This window comes from Protomyctophum bolini, assembly GCF_963924005.1.
Source record: "Protomyctophum bolini genome assembly, chromosome: 12".
Lineage (NCBI taxonomy): Eukaryota > Metazoa > Chordata > Actinopteri > Myctophiformes > Myctophidae > Protomyctophum > Protomyctophum bolini.
The window spans coordinates 24,332,432-24,350,780 of NC_137873.1; the positions used below are offsets into that span (position 1 = coordinate 24,332,432).

Here is an 18,349-nt window from a genome sequence, read left to right on the forward strand (position 1 = left end):
CATTTGGATAAAAGGGGAAATCAGGACAGTACACAGCCCAGGGGAAGTGAACTGACTGAAACACACTCATAGGCTATAGGTTTAGCCCTTGTACAATACAACTAGTGTACTTTACTCTGGCTGTTTGTGTAAACAGAAATCACATTCTTACACCACAAATCGACCCGTTACTCTCAAGGAAGCAAATTCTTATTTTATTTCAAGGTTCACGAGCTGCCTAATGTGCATATTGTTAACCCATTAAAACAGGACAGCATCATGTCATTTTAGATTTTAACCACTTTAACCATTATTTTATACTTTGGCAGGGCTATTTAAAAATATGAGATATACAAGCTACGAGCTTGTAGATCTGCTTTTTTTGAATATATATTCTAACATTTCTTCTGGGGGTTATGTGGCCAAATAGCCGACATATCATTTTGGGGGTCCTTGACATGAAAAAGCTGATATAGCAAGACATTTATTTCAGAAAACTGTTTAGAAGACATGTGTAGAATCAGCCTCATGTCTTTCTTTTTTAAATATATATATCATTTTTTATCCCATGATTTTTGTAACCCATTTTTCACCCATGTGTCAATTATCTAATGTGATCCTGGTCTCTACACACCCTCCGCCAACCTGGGGAGAGCAACGGACTTGAACTCATGCTTCCTTCATGCATGAGTGTCCAAGTTGCTCCTTTACACCTGACAGGGGGGAGTTTCCCTGGTTGGACGTAGAGTGTGGAAGGAACACGTTATTCCAACCAGTTCCTTTCCCCTCCATCAGGCTGGCCAGGGGGAGGAAGTTTAGAGACCAGGATTACTGCATGTTTTTGTGAGGGTACCTACCCTAGGGGACACGGAAACTCCACACAGAAAGGCCCTTTCGCCAACCCCGCCTCGGCCTCAGGTCTTAATATCCTAAAAGCATTCAGTAGGTTCTTGCGTGGGTCCTCTGCATGCTAGACCTCCGTTGCTTGGTTCCGGGTTGTCACAACGCCGGCTCCTTGTCTTAGACCCATGGCTGCATGGTGACCACGCCCCCCAGCAGCTCCAACTGCCCTGGATGGCTAGATCTGGTGGTGGGAAAAGATTGAGTCATTTCATTTGTTAAACACTTCCAACCCAGTGTCCCATTTTAGCCAAAAATGTGCAAAAGAGCTTTTAGATTGCCTATTGTTGTGCAACACCATCATATGACAAGTTTAAAATACGGTATGGCTTAAGTGCATAAGAAATAAAGATTCATCCAGAAAACAATATTATCTTATTTTGCTTATTTTCAACGCAAGATAAATTACATATACGTAATCATATAATCAGAAGATGATATTTATGTTTCTTTTTTTTAACTCATTTTTATCCCACGATTTTGTAACCCATTTTTCACCCTTGTGTCAATTATCTAATGTGATCCTGGGCTCTACACACCCTCCGCCAACCTGGGGAGAGCAACGGACTTGAACTCATGCTTCCTTCATGCCTGAGTGTCCAAGTTGCTCCTTTACACCTGACAGGGGGGAGTTTCCCTGGTTGGACGTAGCGCGTGGAAGGAACACGTTATTCCGACCAGTTCCTTTCCCCTCCATCAAGCGCCCCGGCTGGCCAGGGGGAGGCTTATTTATGTCTCTTAGAGCCTAACCTTTTCGTCGCTTAGTGATCTCACAGCCCTTCCCAGAGTAGCCTGTTGGACAAATGCAGTCACACCTGGTGCCTAAGAAGGGAGGACATGATATAATAATCATATCAATTATTATCAACAGCCATATACCATAGTTATCACAGTCTGATTCAATATGATGATAAAATAGAAACATTTCGTAAGTGTATTAGTAGCAAGAAAGAAAGATAAATCTATATTGAATAGACAATTCAAAGGAATCTACTACAGAGTTATTCTCAAGCAGTAAATAGGCCTCAATGCACGAGCCGGTCAAATAACTTCTCTATCTGGGAAAATGTAGCTTGTTGTATGGAAATGAAAATACCAAACTATAAAGGAGATGTGCACAGCAGAGTGCAGACCTGCACTGGTGGCAAACAATAAGAACAAGTGGATCAGGGGTCAACCAGCGAGGAGTGGAGTTTGATGATGCAATACATGCTCTGGGGCAACCTCAATCTGACCTCCTCTGCTCCTGGTTTAATATCAGCACAGACTAGGTTTACGCTTCTCAGAGGAGAGGAAGTAGCCTTGTCCCGACTTTTAGGGCTGTATTTTGCGTGTCTTAAGTACCAGGTCTTATTCCCTAACTTGAGTAAACTAAAGACCTGGAGGCGTGATCAATGCCATTTGGCTATTCTGAGTGGCCAAAGAGCATTGATCACGCATCCAGGTCTTTAGTTTACTCAAGTTAGGGAATAAGACCTGGTACCTAAGACACGCAAAATACAGCCCATAGTCTCCACAATACTACGTTTACAACACTATTTTAAGCTAGCCCACTAAGATCTGAGGCTGGTAGAAGCCCAAACTGTTACTTTCCAGTATTTAAATTTCCCCAAAAAACACAAAAGTAGCAGATCGACAAGCTCAAATCACGTTGCTTCACGCCGCGTTTCAGGTTGTGGATCTGTTACTTTAGATGTAAATCAGATTAGTTTCAGGCTTGTGGATCTGTTACTTTGATGTAAATCAGATTCCGTTTCAGGCTTGTGGATCTGTTACTTTGGATGTAAATCAGATTCGTTTCAGGCTCTGGATCTGTTACTTTGATGTAAATCAGATTCGTTTCAGGCTTGTGGATCTGTTACTTTGGATGTAAATCAGATTCGTTTCAGGCTTGTGGATCTGTTACTTTTGATGTAAATCAGATTTCAGGCTTGTGGATCTGTTACTTTTGATGTAAATCAGATTCAGCGTTTCAGGCTGTGGATCTGTTACTTTTGATGTAAATCAGATTAGTTTCAGGCTTGTGGATCTGTTACTTTTGATGTAAATCAGATTTCAGGCTTGTGGATCTGTTACTTTTGATGTAAATCAGATTCAGCGTTTCAGGCTGTGGATCTGTTACTTTTGATGTAAATCAGATTAGTTTCAGGCTTGTGGATCTGTTACTTTTGATGTAAATCAGATTAGTTTCAGGCTTGTGGATCTGTTACTTTTGATGTAAATCAGATTCCGGCGGGCAGCGGTGGCTCAGGGGTAGAGTGGCCGGATGGTAACCGCAAGGTTGCAGTTCGAACCCGGGCTCCCCCAGAGTTAGTGTCGAAGTGTCCTTGAGCAAGACACTGAACCCCGAATTGCTCCTGATGTGCTGGTTGGTGCCTTGCATGGTTTCCGCCGCCATCGGTGTATGAATAGGTGAATGTAATGCACAATATATGTAAAGCGCCTTGAATAAAGGCGCTATAAAAATGCACCATTTATTCCAGTTGTTGTTACCTTTTAGAACGGCGATCCCGTTGTTCAGACAGGGAGCGCAGCGGCAGGGGCTGGCCTCCTCCAGGTACTCCGCCAGAGCTCTCTTCATGTTCCTCTTCAGGGTGTCAGCGCTGGAGAAGTCTCTGGGGATCACCAGCTCATACAGCGGCCGAGTCTGATCGGACGGGTAGACGCGTAGGTGTACAACTATAAGGCCCAGCTATGATTGGTTGATTTTCTAGTGATTGGTCTCGTCTGTCAAACTGGATCAGCTCAGGAGTATAAAGGGACCACTTCAACACTTTTTATCCTATCTTTATATAATTGGTCCTCACTAATGTTCATGATAAAATACCACTTTATTTTCTACTCGGTCTGTGTCTCATATAGGAGGGCTGTGGGCAGTTCAGAAACCCGGCCTCCAGTGACATCATAGTTAGGCAGATTATCTTTAAAACAAGATTTGTTTAAAAAAATATTTATATTTGTATTATCGTGACATCGATGGCTTCCATTTTCGCATTGCTACTTTTCAGGAATAGAACTATACTTTTCCCCATCCGATCTGCCCAGTCCATTGAGCTATTCAGATATACTGAAAACCCACCCATACTCCCATACAGTAGAGTCACGGAGATGCAAGATGCAGCTTAGAGCAGGAGTCACTTCCTGGTTTTTAAACAGCTGGTGGATGGAAAACTAAGCTTGCGCACGGCTGCAACTTGCAGTGTCGGCCAATGCTTTGCCAATGCTGCACGCAAGCTTAATTTCCCATCCACCAGCAGTTGGTAAAAACCCAGAAGATACGCCTTTGAGTAAGTGCACAGACAGACAGACAGACAGACAGACAGACAGACAGACAGACAGACAGACAGACAGACAGACAGACAGACAGACAGACAGACGGGTTGAGCTCCTCACCGTTCTGCGAATGAAAGCAGGGTTGAAGCGGATGCCTTCGCCCCACAGCCTCATCAGGTCTGAGGTTGGGAGTGTCTTGGACAACAGTCCAGCGATTGACTCACTGCTACCTCCCCTCACAGTGACAATGAAATCCTCCACCATGCTGCCATGCACTGTATCCTCTGAGGGAGGGAGAGGAAGAGGGAGAGAGACAAAGAGACAGACACAGAGAGACACAGAGATGAAATGAAGCATACAGTTGAAGATGTTGTAGTATGATCAAGTATAGGGCGCTAATTTACTAGTTAGAATATGGAAATAGGAGGTTTCTGCCAGACGGTGTAACGTTGTGTGTCTCACTCACTTCCCATCTCGTTGAGCAGCGAGTCACAGCCTCCAGCATCCACCCCCACCGACACGTATATGCCCTCAATGTTGGCTCCAACCTTCATGCCTAGCTGAATGCAATCTTTGTAGTAGTCCAATGAGTAGTCTGGAGAAAGAGACAAACAATTACAACCATGTCCACTACACTGTACACCAGTGGTTCCATTAAACCTTTCAGGTCGAGACTCAAAAGAGAGATTTGCCAGGGGCCAAAACTGGTGAAAATAGCAGCATCGGCTATTTTCACTACTTCTTATAACCTCTTCATTTTGTGCTGTCCACGCCACAGACCCCCAGGTCAAATAAGATTGTTTGGGGGGTTCACGGCCTGAAAAGGTGGAGAACCACTTTATTAAGGCGTGACTTGGCATGGCCACCTGATTTCTCCAGCTTCTCTTTGTCCAGGACGATGGTGAACTCGTAGTTGCCGCCGAGGCTGGCGTCGGTGACGTAGTGCGTGCCGTAGTCCCTGTAGAGCTGCCTGTACTCCCCGTAGAGGTACAGGGAGGGCAGGGCGCGCAGGCGCTGGAGGAACTCCGGGTGCAGCACCAGGTCGTCTGGCTTCAGCACATACTGGGCCAACTCCAGCTCTGCTCTGGCCCACACGAAGCTGTTGGCCTTTTAACATTGTATTTTAGATTAAAATGATAGACCTTGTGTTTCTATTATTATTATTATTACTACTATTAAATATATAGCCTATCCTTCCATTCCATCTCCCTTTGAGAACAGTGAGAAAGCACTATTGTTTGTTGACATTCTAACCTCGATACATAACTAATTTGCATACTTAAATGATTGACGTTCGGAGGATTCCTCTCATTCCCCTGGTAACGCTATGAACTGTGGGTAGTTTCTTTGCCAAAGTCAGCAAAAGTCAGCAAAGGGTGCATAAAGGGGCGGGGCTGAGCCCTCACAGATTTTCCAATTTCAAATGGGACAGCCCTCAAGCCCTCGTGGACATGAACGCGCAGCTAATAGTGAGCAAGGGAGTGGATTGGGCCTCAGTAAAACAGCCCTCCCCCTATCCACAAGGAGGAGCAGCGCACCAAAGCATTATGGGAATTGTAGCCCAGGAAGTAAGTGAGCCCTGCAGTGTCCATGACATCAGAGACACTGGGCTCACTGCTAAAACACACATTAAGACCCCCAAGAAAGTGTTCTAAATCTTCTAAACTGTCATTTACATATATATATATTTGCAAAAAGGGTGAAGTGTCCCTTTAAGTACAGTACTTGAGTCCATGTACTTTGTTACTTTGCACCACTGCTGGCATGTCTTTGTAACCTGCACATATTGTAGCTGTGAAGAGAGTGAAGCAAAAACTACAAGCAAACGAAACAAAATCTAAACGAGAAGCCTCACCTTTGAAGAGGCACGCCTGATCTTACTGACCGACTTCTTTTCACTGCTTTCGTTGTGACTGAAGCCAAACTCAGCTACTTGAGGGATGGCGATGCCAAAAGAGAAGGAGTACGTGCTGCTGTGTGAGATGCTGCTGTCTAGCAGGTAAACAGAGGAAGAGCTCGAAGACTGCATGGTGAAATCATACGAGCCTTTGGTCTGTGGAAGAGTGGGATACAGGCAGGTTGTGGAAGAGTGGGATACAGGTAGTTTGTGGAAGAGTGGGATACAGCCAGTTTGTGGAAGAGTGGCATACAGGCAGTTTGTGGGTGGAAGAAGTGCTCACATTCTCTATACTTGAGTAAAAGTATCAATACCGGCAATGTAGAAACACTCTGTTACAATTAATAGCCCGGAATTAAAAAAAGAAGAAGGAAAACATTTCAAATAAAAATAGCTGATCTACAAGCTCACAATAGCAACGCATTGTGAGCTTGTTCTATTATTTTCAAAGGGCCGGAATGTACAGTATATAGGGTTGGTTGGTCAAGTGGTTAATGAAGGTTGTTTTGGTGGGTTGACTTATTTCCACATATTAACTGTATGATGATTTCGGGTGTGACAGTACAGTACAGTAGAGGGTAGGGTACAGTAGAGGGCACACGGTAACTCTGTCATTTCTCAACCGTTTCGGACGTGGGGCAGCACACTGGAACCGGCCCGGCCCCTGGGCGCGTTCCTGGGGTTCTGGAACAGTGTACTCGGAACAGTGTACTCTAGAATAGTGTACTCTGGAATAGTGTACTCTTGTCATTGTCACCTGTGTAGTGTACTCTTGTCATTAATTGTCACCTGCGTAGTGTACTCTTGTCATTAATTGTCACCTGCGTAGTGTACTCTTGTCATTAATTGTCACCTATGTAGTGTACTCGTCATTAATTGTCACCTGCGTAGTGTACTTTTGCCATTAATTGTCACCTGCGTAGTGTACTCTTGTCATTAATTGTCACCTGTGTAGTGTACTCTTGTCATTAATTGTCACCTGCGTAATTGTCACCTGCGTAGTGTACTCTTGTCATTAATTATCACCTGCGTAATTGTCACCTGCGTAGTGTACTCTTGTCATTAATTGTCACCTGCGTAGTGTACTCTTGTCATTAATTGTCACCTGCGTAGTGTACTCTTGCAGGTTGTAGGGCTTCCTGAACCTGACATCCTGGATGTACTGAGGTAAACAGCTGCCAGCGTAGTATCTGTTGTCCAGCACCACACCCTCCAAGTGACTGTTCAAGGCGTTGATCCTAAAACGGAGAGTTTCACAGCAAGGTTACTGATTGATTGCTTGAAGAGTACAGTCAGACATTCGAGTGAAAAAGGATAACACAAAAAATGTCCTGGGGACTTGTTTCCATTGTGGTCCTAATCTATGTATAAATGTAAAAATTGACTGACCCTTTGGCGAGGTTCTCGATGCCCCAGTACTCCTCTGCCTCCTGCCTGCAGGCTTTGTGAATGGGACCGGCGCAGCTTATCTCGTCCGACATGTCGCCGCATTCATCCTCCCCGTTACACCGCAGGTGTCTGGGAATACAGCGGCCTGCAACCACAGGACAGGACGTGGGTGACAGGGACTAAATGCATGTTTGTTAGGTTGTTGGCTCGAGGGAGAACAAACATTTTAGCATTGAGATTTGTGGGAAGAAGCAGTCTTGTATCATCAAAAATCGTCTCCCATGGGCCGAACACAAAACATTTAGTGGTCAGCTACAGAGGCTGCCTAGCCAAGAGAGATGAAGTACTGAATTAATACTCTCACATAAGCACACTTTTAGGGAGAAGTGCTTCTCCCCAAACTTAAAATGTCACCCTCCTGAAAAAAGTAACACATGCTGCTCTGAGTTCAACGGTTTACAAATCGAATTATGGTACTTGAGTCCAAAATTGAAAGTAATTTTACAGACTGTTTTATATTTATAGAATAATCAACTTGTTTCTCTCTAGAAGTCGCCTTTATTAAATGAACTGCTTGAGGTGGCTGTAGAATAGAATAGCTTAGAATATGGAGATAAGAGGTTTCTGCCCAGCAAGGAAAACCTATCTTTAACCCATTCCCGTTTTAGTTTTTTGTTCCCTGGAACAATGAAAAAACTAAAAACTAAAACGGGAATGCATTGCATTGTGACATGATGTGAGCTGGTAGATTGGCTATTTTCAGTATATAGTTACCTGGGTACATAAATCAGGCTGTACAGTATATAATGACCTAGGGTAGGGTACATAAACCAGTCTGTACAGTGTATTTTCAGTGTATACAGTGTATTTTCAGTATATAATGACCTAGGGTAGGGTACATAAACCAGGCTGTACAGTATATAATGACCTAGGGTAGGGTACATAAACCAGGCAGTGTACAGTATATAATGACCTAGGGTAGGGTACATAAACCAGGCTGTACAGTGTACAGTATATAATGACCTATAGGTAGGGTACATAAGCCAGGCTGTACAGTGTACCTGTGGTGGTGCACAGGAAGCCCTCACACAGAGGAACATTGTCACAGGTATACTGGGCTGGAATGGTGCATTCCTCTTCTTCACGGCCATAAAAGTTGCATGGCTCCCCTCCGAACTGAGACGGCTTGATCAGTTTAGCATGGCGATACTGTGTTGGGAATAGAGGGGGGGGGGGGGGGGGGTGGGGGACAGATTGCAGGTCAGAGGTTAACCGCTCCCCCGGCGCACACGTTTCATTTTCCCCCCCGCCGGATTCCGGGTTGTGAAGTACAGTACCGTTCAGGAAAATACAACAAGCTAAATGACATTAGTGGGGCGTCTTGACGTTGTCACGTCGAGGTTAGTTTGATCTTGCCGGGTCTAAACTGGATTAGACGTGCCGGCAGTACTTTTGGTCGGTACATCAGCAGAAAGTGGTGCCAACAGCCAAGTGGCTTTATCAGCCTCATTGAGATGCAGCGCTGGTACCACTATGGGCCACGGGGGGCAAATATATGAATGGCAGTCAATACAGACACTGAAGACGTGTCCCTCTTTTATGTGCTCGCCGCTGCACCAGCACAACTGCTGAGCTGCATTGTTTGCCTTGAATCAGTGCTCAGTTGACCAGTTAAACAAGTTGACATTGGTCCCTCGTTACACATGCATACCAATTTGAGGCTTTATAAGCTTTTGGGGTTGTTGTTTTTGCAGCTTGGCAACAAGCTGTCAATGAACAGGGCCTGCAACTATAGTCGTCACTCGTCACTTACTCACTTTTTTCCTATTGGCTAAAAGGCCAGCCAATGAGTGGTCGCCAATGACGTCCCATACTCTGAACCAAGCACCCAGAACCGTGGTAGTTCCAGGCAGGCATAGATACCGTACACAAAAATTAGATGCCTCAATGGCCGCTGCAGTTCGTTGGAGACATGTCTTCAGCGTAAGACGGAAGTCAAGTGGGGAAGGCATGCTGCGTCGCTGCCACTCAAGTGACTACTGGCCAATCACAGCACATATTTTCGGGGTCTTATCAATTCAATCCAAAGGAGCTTTATTGGCATGAGAAAACAAACGTTTACATTGCATCTTATTGGCAATGGTGCGTCCCTTTCTGTGAAGCTTGGCAAGCTTCCGCTCCGCTGAAGCCTCGTTTAATAATCAATATTCATAATTGCACATAATATACCACAGTCAGCCATGTCCTGTTCAAAAACCTCATATCAGAGCCTGGCCTGGGAAGCTTCTCACCTCAGAGATGCAGACACCCCATTGTCTCTTATCCTTTGAGGCTATCAGTCATAGGTGTAAATCAAAACATTGTCTTGTATGAAGCCCAGAGATACTTCTGATAAGCAACTGTTTCCTTTCATCTATATGTAAAATAACTCAGTCTGAAGCAACAGCCACTAGCTGTATTCAACTCTGTTCTGTTCTAAGTATATATTGTCACTGAGTCTTAGCATGCTTGCGGTCAGTCCTGCTGTGGGCCTCCGTGTCCTACGGGCCGGAGGATTCTGTCTTTGTTTGAATAAATACAACACGATGAGACCTTCATCTCTGCCTGCTTTTCTTCTGATGAACTCCATTTATCTGGTTGGTTAGCTTAAGTGGTGTCTAATATACTGCTTTAATATACAACACCGCAAAAGCTTGCCTCCATGTTGCCTACTCTTGAGATACACACGCCCCAGAGCTGAAGGAAGTGTCTACCTTTTTATGCCTACGGTACCAGGACCCCAGAGCCTCTGGAAACTGTGAAGCTGCTCTGCCCTACTGGCCAAAGCTGGAAGTGCAGGCGGGCAAAATACATGCACGAGCACTGCAGGTATGGTCCTTCATGGGTTCCAGCTAAATCATTGGTTAGGAAACAAATGGACCTGCACAGGTTTTTAACTCAGAGAGTGTATACAAATGGAACCAAATGGACCCGTAACAGTTTGTACACATGGATATCTTTTGTTTTTGTCGCATTCCTGAGCCAATAATTGAATGACCATCAGTGGTTCCCTATAGAGACACAAATAAACTCCTTTGTGTCTCCATAGGGAACCACCGCTGCAGGTCATCAAATGATTTGTGTGAACCACATTAATATCCCTTCCAGGGTTTGGCCAGGTGTGGCCCGCTCTGCTCACCCTCTTCTTCTGACAGATGTCACAACGTGACCACGGGCTCCAGTCTGACAGGACACAGTCCACTGGCTGGACGGTAACTCTGGCCTCCTGGCTGCTGGCTGGGGCTATGGCAACATGACTGAAACTTTTAGACCAAAGAAAAAACATTTTATCTACATGTATTTTTTTATTTTACAGAGTTTTAACTAAACGGTGTACAGATTCCTGGAAAAGTATAGGCCTACCTAACGTTTTATTGGAACAAATAATGGACCAAATAATTCTGAGCTTGTACATAAAGGCTACTGTATTTTCGGCACACGATACATCATACTTATAGTAGAACTCCTGGGACATCACACACACACACACACACACACACACACACACACACACACACACACACACACACACACACACACACACACACACACACACAACATAAGCTCAGATCCGTTGCATTCTAAACACAAACAAAGTTGCATTCTTCCTACCTTAGCAGTGTCAAGCTGAAGGCAAAGTGGAGGAGGCAGCGAGGAGACGCATTGATCGGACACCTCAGGCTCCCTACAGAGAGCATGGTGCTGTGTTGTTGTGTCTGACAGTGAATGAGCACACACAGCAGTGTACTCACTGCTCAGCTGTGTGTGTGTGTGTGTGTGTGTGTGTGTGTGTGTGTGTGTGTGTGTGTGTGTGTGTGTAAACAATGGCTAATAATCAATAGCGTCCAGGAAGGGCATGGAGTGGGACCTCTGCTGCTATTCAGTATAGCCCAGGCTGAGAGACAGTGGTGGAATAGGTATTCACATTTGATTTACTTTTAAGGCCTATAGGCCTATAATAATACTGCAATGTACTGTATATAAATACTTTACTTGAGTAAAAGTACAAGAGTATTGGTTTCAAAATGTGCTTAAAGTAGCTAAAGTAGAAAGTACTCATTATGCAGAATGGTTTCATAAGGTGTCATTATGTATAAAATCATTGAAATGTATTGAATTCTTGTAAATATCAGATCTACAAGCATCGCGGAGCGTTGTGAGCTTGAGATCGTCTATTTTCAAATAGCCAAAGTTTAAATAGGGCTAAAGTGGTTAATATATGTTTTCTTTTTATAATAATTCAAATATAAAATGTTTTCAAATAATTGTAGTGGAGTAGTTAGTAGTGGAGTAAAAAGTACAATATTTGCCTCTGAGATGCATTGGAGCAGAAGTAAAAGTACAGAAAATTATAAATACTTAATAATAAAAACCTCTTTAAGTACAGTATTGAGTACATGCATTTAGTTACTTTCCACAACTGCTGGGAGAGACCCAGAGTTGAAGACCAAACACTTGCGGATATTATAAATTATGAAGTGATATGTGTTCAAGTTAACTCTGTGTTGACATACTGCTGTCTGGAGACAGGCCTGTACGGACCTCACTCCCCAAATGAACAAACACACATACAAATAAATACATCAATGAATAAATAAAAGGACATTTGAGAAATCCATCCTTTATGGTAAACAGCTGGCTCTTCAGTAGCTGTCTGCTTGATGTGAATGAGTCATCTAAATCTTGTTATTCATGAATAAAATAATTCATGTAATTTACTAATCTAATGTAGAGATGCTTTAGTTTAAAACTTTAGGGGAATGAATCATCCTAATCTTTTGATATTTCTGGGAAACACAGAGCAAACATCACAGCGTTGCCGAATACTTTGCAAACAAAAGATTCCCATAACAGACTTGTTGAGTAAAAGCAAATGTTTATAAGTTTCATTGTCCTCGTGACTTTGGACAATACAGAATCAAACAACTGTGCCATCCAGTGAAGAGAAGACCTGCAAAATAATACGTCTACTGTTAAACAGTATCAATCCCAGTAGTTAAAGGTCACACCAAGAATGAACATTATAAAGATAAAATAAAACTATAAAACTACTATAACAATGACCTGACCATCCAAACTGAAGGATAATGCTCTCAAACAGCTAAAAGGGACTGTTATTATTATTATTATTTAGGCCTAAAAAACATGTTAAAAATGACTGACTTGATCAATGTGAAGCCCAATTCTTGCGCCGTTCTTATAATATTACTTTTGATCCAGTAATGGTCTTTGCTTTCTTTCATGTGGGGACCACTGCCCCCCACAGGTTGAGAGCTGTGGTCCGATGAGTTTCTAGTGGGCCCCATGGTCCAGAACTAACCTGACACCGCCAGATGGAAGAGAGTAGACGCTTGCTTCACAATCACTTTTGTTTCACAATCAGCCTGGGCACACTTGAACTTCCATCAAATGAAGCTCCACCCACGCGGCAGAATGCCGCTGGGGCAAGCTTTTCCATCCACCAGCTGTCTAAAAACCCGGAAATGAAGCAAACGACAGCTTCTTCTGTCCGTGCATGGAATCTTAGGTGTGGCCAGACCCAATGTACTTCCATCTGGGATCTCTAGCTGTAACCCCCTTTATCAAAGTACTTGGCAGGTGATCGTCTGTCAATCATATTGACGTTTCTACATGACGTATGGTAGTTGTGCTAGCAGGACAGTAAACAACCCCCGCGAACGACAACAGTGTTAACTTAACAAACGCCTGATAGCATTTACTTAAAAAAGAAAAAAAATCATTATCGTGTCGGTGTAGGTCATGTCTTCGCTTGCTTTCCAGAATATAGACAGGCAGATGTCTGTCTGCCTGTCTATGAGTAGCTGTCTGCCTGCCTGCCTAATTGTCCATGAGTAGCTGTCTGTCTGCCTGTCTATGAGTAGCTGTCTGCCTTCCTGCCTGTCCAATTGTCCATGAGTAGCTGTCTGTCTGTCTGAGTAGCTGTCTGCCTGCCTGCCCAATTGTCTATGAGTAGCTGTCTGTCTGTCTATGAGTAGCTGTCTGCCTTCCTGCCTGTCCAATTGTCCATGAGTAGCTGTCTGTCTGTCTATGAGTAGCTGTCTGCCTTCCTGCCTGTCCAATTGTCCATGAGTAGCTGTCTGCCTGCCTGTCCAATTCTCCATGAGTAGCTGTCTGTCTGCCTGTCTATGAGTAGCTGTCTGACTGCCTGCCTGTCCAATTCTCCATGAGTAGCTGTCTGTCTGTCTGCCTGTCTATGAGTAGCTGTCTGCCTGCCTGCCAGCCAGCAAGTTGGTTAACAGAAAATAAATTGTTATGGCTGAGTAAAATAAAATACAATAAACACAATTTGCCTGAAAATAGATTACCCAGCTATGACCTTTTTCATGAAAAAAAATGAGTAGTGATATGGCTGACTGAGTTTTTTCCGCAATTTCCATTTCCGCATTTCTGCAATTTCCATTTCCGCAATTTCCGCAATTTCCATTTCCACAATTACAATTTCCGCAATTTCCATTTCTGCAATTTCCGCAATTTCCATTTCCATTTCCAACTATTAATGGCAGCTGGGTTTCATCATTCAAATAAAATAGAATTCTGTCCGTTTAGCTATAAAATTATGTCAGGGAATAGGGATACACAGTATGTCTTTCATTTGCATTGCATCTCCCCCCCCCCCCCCCCAAGCTTTTATTTTCGTTCGAGTAATAGTACAACTCTAATAGTATTACTTATAATAATGTAATTAAAGATAACTTCATTCAGATTTATTTATTTTTATTTCATTTTCCAGATTTTTTTTTCCTTCTTTTTTTTAGATTTTCATTGGTGGGCCAGTCATAATGGTCCCGCGGGCCTGATGTGGCCCGCGGGCCTGAGGTTGAGTATCACTGGCTTAGACTCTCGTAGATTGAAAAAGTCAGAATGGATAAATACATCTCCGAGAGTCCACATCTTAGCCTAGGTTGGTCCCGGACACGGGGCGGTTCAACCTGGATCCCAGATGGAGGCTGCATGTATTGTGAACCCATCTGGTGGTGTCAGGTTAGTCCAGAACCACTGGGTTCCATAAATGGATGACAGACAGTGTTGATATAATATTATCGTAATATATAACATTCAATGAATCAATGAATGCGTGAGGAGGGGGAAGTGGGATTCACATGTTTTTTTTTATTGGTGACTGAACAGTGGGATGATGAGTACAGTGAACGGGGGAGGGAATATACGTACAAAAAAGTCCCTTTTCTGTTTTTCATGGCAATCCTTGAATTCCATAAATAAAATTTACAAAATATTACGGACTATTTTTGCGTTCTTCTTCTTACAACAAGCAGGGTTACAGTTATCATCTCCATCGTTAGGTCTAGAAGTAAATAGTGATAGTCTCTATTATTTCATGATATAAAGTTGTCGCCTTTTGGCCATTTTCTTTTTTTTTTTCTCTTTTTTGTTGTCTCAGTGGAAAAATATGCCCCGAACAACGCTTTTGCGGCAACAGCTGCCTTTTGTTCCTTGTTTACATTGACCGGACGAGGAAACAGTGAATTCGACAACAACAACAAAAAAATGACATAAAAATAAAAGAGGGCATAAAAAAAAACCTGTACAACTGATAAGGCATCGAGATGCAATATAAGAGTCTCTGGGCGTATACTGTATCTAGGTGTTAAGTCTTACCAGGTCAGTACTACTAGGGGCTCATTTAATTTGGTTCACCCGGGTTGGGTGAGCAGTAGGTCCGCATGGCATTTAGATTAGAAAGCAATCCGTGAAGGAAGGGACCACCATTTTGTCAATCTACAACAGAGGGTCTTCAACGTTTTTCAGGCCAAGGATCCCATAGCCGGGAGAGAGATGAAGCAAGGACTCCCGCACTCCACACTACATATTGGATTCATGTTAAATATGTATTTTCAGTTATTTTTTAATACTTGACCTTTGGCTCGGTACTTGGTCAGCCCTGTTCTCACTGTACACCAAACCTATTTGCCGACAATAGCCAATAGAGCTTGTAGATATGGTATTTCCGGTTAATGTCACCATCACACGAGGACTTGTGGCCCCCCTGCAGTATCTCAGGACCTCTATTGGTCCCGGACCCTCTGTTGAAGACCCCTGATCTACAATATCTAAAAACAAGGACATGTAAATGTGTGTCCCTTTAATGATTATTTCTCCCTTTCGTCTGTGGAGTTCATCAAAAACATGTTAGACGGATACAGCAGGCATCGCTTGGAATGATTATGTAACACAGATTCACAGCTCTTTATGTCACAGGCCAACCAGAAACGCACTCAGACACAAAGAGGTCGGCGTTGTTCCTCTTTCAGAAAATAAAACCACATTAAATTGGCAACAATAAGCAAAGCAAACATCCAGATGTTGAAAACAGAGGTGCTGGTAGGGCATTGCTTTGAGAACCACAGGTACTGCAGATGTCGGCGTCTAAGAGGCAGAGAGCTATCGTGTGGCACCCGAGGCTCAGGTGAGGGAAATGAGGAGATATCTTATTTACAAAATATATGTTTTGGCAAAAGTGATTTTTCAATATTGATGCCTCAGCGAACCGCTTCGATGTCTCTTAAGGTCTCAGTGTCGTCAACTAAAGAGTTTGCAGCTTACAAAATAAGAGGGTGTGTGGGCCTGGGGGGGTCCGAGTTCGAGTCAAAGGGACGCCGTAGTAGAGGACAGGTTTCTGTCCCTAGTAGAGGACAGGTTTCTAGGGACGCCGTAGCCAGTAGTAGAGGACAGGTTTCTGTCCCCCAGTTGAGGGGGACAGAGGGACGCCGTAGCCAGTAGTAGAGGACAGGTTTCTGTCCCCCAGTTGAGGGGGACAGAGGGACGCCGTAGCCAGTAGTAGAGGACAGGTTTCTGTCCCCCAGTTGAGGGGGACAGAGGGACGCCGTAGTAGAGGACAGGTTTCTGTCCCCCTCACAGTTGAGTCCGCTGGATCCACAAACAAAGTCTGTTCATGCAAATGAGAGCAAATCCAGAAAACTTTTGGCAAATCCATCCACTACACAGCAGTCTGCATGGCGGCCACCAGCAAAGTGAAGCTTAACAACACACGGTGTGGACACGCGTACGCAAACAAACACACACGCACGCACGCACGCACACACACACGCGCGCGCACAACGGCAAAATAATTTGGATCCTCCATGTCACTACGGCCAATGAAAAGTCTGATCACACATACAGTACATGGTCACATGTCACATGACAGAGGTCACGACCTTCCTGTACGTCTGTGTTAGGGTCAAAAAGCAACAGAAAAAAGGTCACTTCCTGGTTCAAGGTCCCCCCAACTGGAGAACACGGCCAAAGGCTGTGGTCTCAGGAAGGAGAGCCAGTTCACGATGGAACTGAACTGCCAATGTTTCCTTAATGACAATACAGAACATGTCTGTGTGATCCAGCTGTGAGAGATGCGCTCGTCCATTATAGTCACTCATCCATTTCCAGTAAAGCGCTTACATCCCCTCCCCTCCTCTCCTCTCCTTTTCTCTCCTCCCCACTCCCCTCTTCTCCTCTCCTCTCCTCTTCTCTTCCCGATGAGCCTTGTATCTAGGCCACGAGGCGTTCCATCCCCTGGAAGAGACAGCAGCATGAATGCATGGCTTCAATCCTGTGTCTACTTACTCTACTACATCAGTGCAGTTATGAACACTGGCCAACGGGTGGCAGCGTTGTGCCTTCTGCACTGTGAATGCAGCGCTACTGTTGATTGGATGACGCAAGGGGGCACAACGCAGAAAAGCCTTAAACTAAGCCAAGGCTCTTCCAACTGGCAGCGAACCACCGAGCCGCAAGGGCAAAGGAGACACAGTGACAAATGACAAATTATAAATAAGCATACAGCCAGGGAAATGAAATTAAAAAAAATATATATATATCACCCAGGAAACAACGTGGAATGATGAAGCAAAGCTGAGGAGTGCCAACGTACATACAGCACACAACCATGAGATAACAAGATGACAGAGAGGAACAGAGGGAGGGAGCGACAGAGAGCAGAGAAGAGAGAGAAGAGGAGAAGAAAAGACAGAGAGGAAAGAAGAAAAGGCGGTATAACACAGACTGAGCAGCTACTATTGATTATTTTCATAGCGATTATTCGATCAAATTACTCTTTTCAAGAAGCGTGTGTGGATTTTAATATGCTTTTTATATTAATGAAACAATGAGCAACAGCTTTATTTCTTACCTTGTCGCACAAAGGTGCATGCAAAAATAGAACAAGGCCTATTCATTCATAGTTTTTGATGAAGAGGTGACCACCAAAACTATCACACGACTCACGCCTATGTGGACAATGAATAAGCCTTAAGGGTTATTAACTGTTACACCCCTACCCAGAATGCACTGCTCTCTAGCTGTCTTCTTGTGGACAGGTGTGGTCTTCAGGGGGATCAGGTGGAACTTCACAGGGCAGTGGGGACACAGTCCTGGGGACAGCGGGCTCCTCCTGGTGAGAGAGACATTTTCACATTAAAGGGATATTTCACTTTCAAAAATGATTTGGGTCATTTTATCAGATTAACTGTTTATCATATAATACAAAATGGCGAGTGACCTAAAGGTTAGAGGTCAAAAGTAAGAGCATGAAAGTTGTTCGGCATGAGGAGACATATATGTGTATCAAAGTTGTATTGATGACGGTCAAGCGTTTCATGAGATATTCACATTCAAGGAGAAGGAGAAGAAAAAAACAGACAAAAACAATTAAATATTTGAAGGAAGGGTGTTTTTGATAACATGGTTAAAATAGAGTGTGGCAGCTAAAATTAATATCAAATATCTAAATACTGAAACAACTTAAAAACTGTTTGTGTTCACAAAAGCCTGAGTAGACGATAAAATGAAAAACACAAACAAACAAACAAAAAAAGGCCGAACCTGCCCTGATGT

At 43.8% G+C, this 18,349-nt stretch overlaps 2 protein-coding genes across 2 annotated transcripts in view; both read right to left on the reverse strand.

The window, feature by feature from the left end:
* Window positions 1-265: 265 nt before the first annotated feature.
* On the reverse strand, window positions 266-11,175 carry c8b (complement component 8, beta polypeptide; the record flags this gene model as incomplete). The annotated part of the gene is made up of 12 exons (XM_080778969.1): window positions 266-1,063; window positions 1,630-1,701; window positions 3,373-3,526; window positions 4,273-4,436; window positions 4,619-4,747; window positions 5,019-5,259; window positions 6,008-6,205; window positions 7,155-7,287; window positions 7,439-7,583; window positions 8,500-8,647; window positions 10,617-10,740; window positions 11,090-11,175. The coding sequence occupies 12 exons, from the start codon at window positions 11,173-11,175 to the stop codon at window positions 909-911; spliced, it is 1,749 nt and encodes a 582-aa protein (XP_080635095.1). The 3' UTR covers window positions 266-908.
* A 5,760-nt stretch (window positions 11,176-16,935) lies between these two features.
* Window positions 16,936-18,349, reverse strand: part of dab1b (DAB adaptor protein 1b) — a 45,534-nt gene continuing 44,120 nt past the window's right edge. Inside the window, exons 16-17 of the mRNA XM_080778453.1 lie at window positions 17,794-17,906; window positions 16,936-17,029 (exon numbers count right to left, since the gene is read on the reverse strand). Of these exons, the coding sequence (XP_080634579.1) occupies window positions 17,811-17,906 (96 nt within the window). The 3' untranslated portion in view covers window positions 16,936-17,029; window positions 17,794-17,810. The remainder of the gene's footprint in view (window positions 17,030-17,793; window positions 17,907-18,349) is intronic.